General features: G+C 27.7%; 1 protein-coding gene across 1 annotated transcript in view; it reads left to right on the top strand.

The window, feature by feature from the left end:
- The first annotated feature begins 4,023 nt into the window (after positions 1–4,023).
- The window catches only part of LOC100162957 (low-density lipoprotein receptor-related protein 1), a 45,319-nt gene continuing 41,345 nt past the window's right edge, over positions 4,024–7,997 (top strand). The window contains 1 exon segment of the mRNA XM_029487633.1: positions 4,024–4,461. Coding sequence (XP_029343493.1) covers positions 4,377–4,461 — 85 coding nt within the window. The 5' untranslated portion in view covers positions 4,024–4,376.

Below are 7,997 nucleotides of genomic sequence, written 5' to 3'. Positions count from 1 at the left end.
GGGATAGATCCCATCACCGTAAATTAATATTTTATACATTATAAGCTCCTAAACAGGAAATAACTTAATACTCGAAGCAATGTATCTGCCCTAACCTAGCCAGTCAAGAGCTGTAACTTTATGCATAGAAGGGGTTATTTATTTTTTTGTGGGGGGAAAGCTATTATTTTTCCCCCCAGGCCCCTGATATGACAACAGTAGAAATCTTTAAATCTTTTAAAATAAAGAAAGAACGCACATTTAAGTATTTGACATACATTTATAAGATAAAAATATTTTTCATCATTTGGTTTCCAAGCTATAAAACGAGTGTAAAAATAAACAATCAGTTTATGACTTAGATTTTGGTAGATTTATATTATTCTGCCTCTCCTAAATCCTAATTGTTTGTCCGGTTACTCCTGACTCTTCACATCGACATGGCAAAATGTTTCATTATTATGTGTGGTTAAACTATTAATTTTTAATTGTTGGATGAGTTCTAATAATAAAGTTAGGTAGGTGCTGCAGGAATTATTTTCCTGCGTTCTCTATACAGTACGTCAGTACCTATGTCTCAGAAGTCCAGTATCACCCTTAGTATCTCCGTGGAAAATCAATATATTTAAATGCAGTTTTTTTTTACATTCATAAGTATGGAAATCCTGAGTGAATATTATATTCGATTTTTTTTTTAAATTATCAAACATTTTTTTTAGGCAAATAAGTTTTTTAAATTTCCAAGATAGCCATTTTGTTGATTGTGTTTTTTAAAACAGTTTAAAAAAAAAAAAATTTAATTTAATGAAAATTGCCTAATTATTATTTTTAATGTTAGCCGAAAAAACAGCGTGTACATTACATTCAATATTTTAGAATTAGTTTGAATAGTAGAAGTACATTGTCTTACCGTATACATCGCCAAGATAATATATCTCCACTTGCCATTACTCGCTGATGTCTGTACTTAAAATGATTGTACACAATACACAATACACCTTTATTTTTAGAAGCTAATGTAAATTACATTTTAATAATTAATTTTTGAAGACTTATAATTTTAATTTTAGCGAATATCGGACACATACGCACACCTGACACGATCGTAGCAGTCTATGCACTACTATAATGCAGTCGAATCACCCCGATATCGCATAAATCGTATAGTCTGTATATACATTGTATATGTTACGGGAAAAGTAGAAAAACGGGCACTGTGCATAATGCCCGTTTTTCGAGGGCAAAGTTGGAACAAGTAAACATTGTCCGGGCATTGTATACAGTGCCCATTTAGATTTGGGCACTGCAGCTGAAATATTGAATATATTGAAAATAAAATAAAACATTTTACTGCATTTTTTAATAATCATAAACAAACTTGAAATAGACACTTCACATATTAGTTACTATTTAATAGTTTTTAAATCTATTATCCAGTATGGTACCTTCTACTGAAGAATTCATATTTTTATCTAAAAGTGGTTTGACATGAACAAGATGAATATTATTTATTATTTAATTATAGTTATTTTAATAGTTTTAATTTAGTTAAATATTAGTTAAGTATTGTTACGTATAAATACCATTCGACATAAATGTGTGCAGTAATTAATTCACTTTGCCCACTTAAATGCGGGCGGGGTACACTTTGCCCGGGCAACCTCGTACAATGCCCGGCCAATATGTATGAAAAAATTGAGTATTAAAATGGTCATTCTTACATTGCCCAAAATGTTCGGGCATTGTACACAGTGCCCGGATTTCCTACTTTGCCGTAACATATACACTTTTATTTTTCTGGAGGCTGAGCCCCCCCCCCTCCATGCCGCACTCGGAAAATACAAATTTCGAATCTTCATTGATTGCCGTTCAATTAAAATTGGTTTGGAGAACTTAAATTTTGGTGTTAGGCCTAACGTCATCGTATATTTTGATACCTAGGTACCTACAACTTACCTAATAATATTTATGTGGGGTGTTAAATTGAATGTGTGCAATCAATTAAGGAGGATTGTTATTTCCAATGTCCATTAATGAGATAATGAACAATTAATGAATAATGATATATCCGCCACTTTATACGTGTAACAGCAGTATATTAAAATTAAATTGTATTTAAAAAAGGTTTGATGTGGTTTAACTGGTAAATGTATGGACAATGGCTAATAGTAATAGTGTAATTTAAATTTAAAAGCTTAATGTTCAATATTATGATTTTGTACTATTCCGATTGATTTACTTTCTAATTTCTATGGTAGAACCTATAATATGGATCTCCAGATTATGGAGCCTTACTATAATATAGATCTTAATAGGTATATCTAATTAGAGTCGTATAAAGTTATTTTAACGATCTAGAAAACTTTAATACTTAATTGATGATCATAATGCGGTCTTTTGCAGAAAATTTAAAATCAAAATTAATGTTATTTATAATTTGTTGTACAATTAAATTTTATTGGACTCTGTATTTTATCGAATGACATTTCAAACATATCTTTTTTACTCATTTCTCAATGTTGTTCCCTTGTAACCAAAATGTCAAGCTTGTTTTGTAGAATAATATAGGAACGTTGATGGGTTATTACTTATTGCCGCCTGTCAGATAGTATTAACTTTGTCCTCATAGCTGAATTGAATTAATTGTCTGTAATGCACCTTTTAAGATCAAGACACATTTTTAATGATTGTATAGGAATTAGTGTTTTATTTTTTTTTTATAACTTTTGAATATCATATTTTTATAATATTTACCTATAAACTAACCTCGGTTTTATAGCACTTTATCAATACCTGGATTGATATTATAAGTAGGATATCCCATGCTATCATAATGTTTTTATAAAAATAGTTATAATATACTCAAACAGTGGTGTACTGGACACTGGTGTATAATTGTTGATATTTGTAAGCTTGTATTTATATTTTATACTAGCTGATCCCGTGCACTCGTACACCCGCGCGTAAAAAAATATAACTCTTAAAATATTGTGATTACTCATGCTTGTCCCTGAAGTGCCCAAATGGCGACTATAATAACAAATAAATACTAATTTCTACTAAATATTTCTCCTGTAACCAATAGCAACCATTAATAAACGAAAATTTCAATCATAAATCTCATAATCCCCGTTTGAGCCCCTACCGGTGGCGTCCTGACACGAATATAATTGGCGATACGTTCTTCTTCTCGACGAAAAGAATGTATTGAAAAAAAAATAAATTGAATCGGTCTAATATCTCTTGAGAAAAATGGTCACGATTATCCCGCCACTTAATTTTATTATATAGATTATAATAATTTCTTATGGAATCATATTCATACTAGTTCAGAATAGTAAAATACTTTAAAATGTTTCATTATGTTATATTTTCTAATTGAATCCTGCGAAATATATTGTGTGAAAACTAAATATTTTAATTAAAATCCCTTGTAAGATATGAATAGGCAATAGAGTATTCAGGAATGCGTTTACCTACCTTATCAGAATTGACAAGGCAAGCTAGTTGTCCGTGGTCTATAGATTATAATCACGGACTTCTAAGTAATTATAGTTGTAGAACAGAATAGAATAATGTTGTAGTTCGTGGTTTCAAGTCGGACATAAAATTAGCCACTGCTTTTTTATTATTTTTTTCATAAGCGCCTTAAATTATTGCATTTTCTTGTACGATACTAATTGATTTCATTCGTGTACGATACATCGTACAAGTACAATAATTATCGTACACCTGGCAACGCTGATATTTGAGTGATCATCATAATATTAAAAAACCAAAATACAAGGCGTATCAATCATAGACCTATTAACTTAGTTAATCAATACACCATCAATACACCTTGAAAAAAAACAATACAAAATTCGCTTTATCAAAAGGTTTTTAAAAATTAGGTTAGTAAATTATATTTATGTACGTGAATGTAGTTAGGAACGGCTTACATAATATTACGATTATCAATGCTAACCCCATCTGGCGGCGAAATGGTTTGGTGGGAAACCTCAAACCGATTAAAATATAATATATATTGGTAAATCACAATTTGTGGTTCAGACGGTTCAGTGTTCTCAAATCACAACCAACGTCAGTCGGTGGCCGCCAGTAAACATTCAAAATGGCGCAATAAACAAAAGGACAGGTCCCTGTTTGTTCGTCCGTGGTTTTTTTTTTGTCCGCTCACGAATCTAGAGAGAAACTCGTCCCATCTATAATTTATATTTACCATAATTTGTTCTGTTGGCCGTCGCCTGCCAATTGTCGAAATTGCAAGGTGGTGTTCGTTGACCTGACCTGAAGTTTTCGTATTGGCAAACGCAAAGTTCAAATTAAAAATAAATAACATGTTAGAATCGTAGTACCTAGTTGTAGTTCCTATATTGTAGTACTTCGATTTCAAAATGATACAGCGGTTTTGTTTGTTGGGGATTTTGATTTTCTTCAACAAACCATCGGCAACAAGTACATTCGACGATTCCATCGATGGTAAGATTGTTTACTTACCCGAATAACCATTAATAGTTATATATTATGATCTTTACTGACTATGATTCTTTATTAAAAGTGTACTCTTATGGGTGCCACAATTTAACATACGATGCCTTAACCTAAGATCTAACTACCCAAGTATCATACTAGTAGGTATTATCTTTACTTCATACATACATTTTCTAATTGGCTTTACTTCAATTGGCAGTTAAACAATTATGCGTCTACAATACATAGTATATCATTATTTATTTTATTTTAAATATTGTACGTCTAAGTTTCAGTTAAATGAAAAAATTAAAAAAAATTTGTTATTTACGAGGTTATTCACTACGTACGACATACCTATGTACAATTATATATTCTTTAAATTTTGATCAAAAGATCCTACGCAGAATATATAATTTAACCGTATTGAATACCAATGATTGTATACATTTTGTTAAATAATTTAGGTGAATATAAAAAATAAAATTTATCAATTTTAAGTTACATTTTTTTATTGAATTAATATTATTTTTGGTTGAATACCTATGTAAGAAATGAGAATTCATACCTTATTTCTAGCACCCTGAATTCTATATATTTGCATATTTGTACTAAGTGTATGCACGTCTAGGGGGTTTTAAAATGTCCACGGTTCATATCACACCGAATTTAAACACCAAATTTTACATTGCATATTTTTCATACTTAGAGAATTATTGAATATTTGTTCATAAATGCATATAACATGCATATTTATTGGGTTTTTAATAAACTAGCTATTTTAATTTAAAATAACAATAAATCACATACACCCGCATTTCGGCATATTATGTTTTTACTTTGACCTGTGCAACAAATAAGGCAATAACTCAATTTTACAACTTTTTTTTTTATTACTATAATATTTACAGATGAATTTAGTTTTTTTTATTTTGATTGTCTTTTTATAAGTTTCTGAGAGTTATAGACATTGTATTTTGATTTTTAAAGTATTACAATTTTAACTATTTAAATATTCTTTTGTTTCTGATAGAATAATGGTAAACTCTAAAATTTCTTAGAGGGTTTAAGATTTTTAGAGATATTGTGTTTGGAAAATTATAAGTCATTACAAAATTACATTTCTAATTTCATATTCCAAATCATTATATTTTCCTAAGAATTCCAATGTATAAAAATCAATTTTTTATCAAGTAGTTATAACTTAGGTGTTTAATGTTTAGATGAATGGAGTGGAACAGGGGTACCCGCAAAATGTTGTTCCTTTACATAATTCATCTATGCTTTAAATACTTACGAGCTTAAAATACTCAATAAAATATTCTACTTCTGAATATGACATTGTAAATGTATGGTGTTATGCAAAAAAGTACGTTTAAATACTGGTAAATTATAATGATATGAAATACCTAACTAGAAAAAAATAGAATCGTTTTTAACTCATTTTAAATAACCTAAAAAAAGTTGATAACAATAAAACTTTAAAAGTTTCCAAGCTAATTAAAGCTTACTTTTAAAAATATTTCTTTTTATATAGGTGTAGGTATATATGTATATATATTTTAAATAAACTGATACCTCGTTTAGTGGCATATCATTGTTAATATTTGTACATTCTTAATTCAAGGAATTTTGATAAGATTTAAGAGTAAATATTGTTTGAGTTGATTATGACCTTTGGATTTTTTAAATCAGTACATTGATTAATGCAAATCAATGTACTGATTTAAAAAGTCCAGAATGCACCGTGTTGGCAGAATTTTCTACTTTTCAGGGTACATAAATGAGCATTTAGTATTTTTTGCTTTTTATAAATTCCATATACCTAACAATTGAGTATAATTAGGTATATAGTATTGATGTATATTCACATTGATTTTGCTATCTTCATAAATTCACTATAACATTTTGATGTTAATGTACCTAGGTTGTTTTTTAAAAATGTAAACCAATAAATATGAGAGTGATAAAAATATTGAAAGTAAAAAGTGATAGAATGTACCTAGATATTTATCTGTATAGATTAGGTATCTTAATTTTTTTTCTGTTTGTGATCGTTGAAGACGGCCCTTAGTTGCAACTACCAGATTATTTTTTTTTGTATTGTATTATTAATGAATTTATATTGGTAAAAATGTCTTATGTTAATAAATATTCTGTAAATAATTTATTTGAAATAAAAAATGCCGAATGATACAATTATGTTTAATGAATGTATCATTTTTTGCTTACAATCAAAGGTTATCTTTATTTATTGATAAGATTAATTTTGATTTGTATGCTGAATAATTAACAAACAAAAATATATAAATAGTTATACCTAATATGTATATATTTAATTTTTTTTGTGACAATGAAAATTATTTACTTATTATTATTTATTTTTTATTTTTACAAGTAATAAACAATCTGTATCAATTATACTAGACACAATAAGAAAATGTGATAAAAGTTAACAGGTCATGAGGTTTTGTTGAAAGAAGCGAGCGACTCTTTGATAATACTTTCTGTTAGCTTGATAATTAATTAATTAATTAAATTTAAGAGATCACAACACTACTTACGCTTCAAACGTTTATTATTATTTAGTTTGTTAATATAATATGTTTTGGTTTTTATCCTACTGTAGTTTTAGAATAATATTATATTTTCATATATATTTAAAAATGAAATAAAAAATAAAATATATAGGTAGGTCTATTGAAATAATAGATATTATTTTATAGGTGCTTAAAAGAAATTATCGAAATAATGAAACCTAAAAGTTATAAAAAGTAATAAAACTGTTATTGTGTAGATCAATGAACCACTGTTGAATTAAATTGACTTGTGGTGTCAGGAAGCATCCAATTAATTTTGCTTTATAAGGATATACTTGGCAGTTGGGTGAATTATATATATATATATAAATAAATCTGTTCCAATATCCAGTTCTTAAAATGTAAATAGGTACAATCTCTTATGTATATAGAAATGTTCTGTAGTTTATGTATCTACCTATTGTATATAGGTACTAGTTACTAGCGAAGCAAGAAATGTATTCCCATGCAAATTTACTTTACCTATTTGTAAATTACATATTTGTATTTTATAATAAAATTTATTTTTATGTTTTTTTTTAAACATGCAATCACAATTTATTACAATTGTCACATATTTGTTTAATTGTATTCAATAGTCATTAAATGCTTTATGTTTATTGACATTAGTTGATAAAAGTGTTTAAACAAAAAAAACTTAATAACAAAACATTGATCAATAAATGTCTTGCTGTATTCAGAAATACCATATTTTACATACCATGGACTTACTATGATGTTATTATTTATCCTAATAAATAAGTAAATAACAATTCTGTAACTGATTACTGGAACCTTATATAACTTGGTTATATAAATCATTTCTAAGAGTCTTAGACAATATAAAATTATTATTATATTAATGAATACATTGCATTTTGGAATTGTTTTATAGGTATGCTCATTTGGGTATACAATATACATATTTAAATTATTATAGGTATACCTAATCTGATAATATTTTTA

This window comes from Acyrthosiphon pisum, chromosome A1 (assembly GCF_005508785.2).
Source record: "Acyrthosiphon pisum isolate AL4f chromosome A1, pea_aphid_22Mar2018_4r6ur, whole genome shotgun sequence".
NCBI classification, from domain to species: Eukaryota; Metazoa; Arthropoda; class Insecta; order Hemiptera; family Aphididae; genus Acyrthosiphon; species Acyrthosiphon pisum.
Note: the sequence above shows the minus strand (reverse complement) of the source record. Positions and strands in the feature narration are given on the sequence as shown.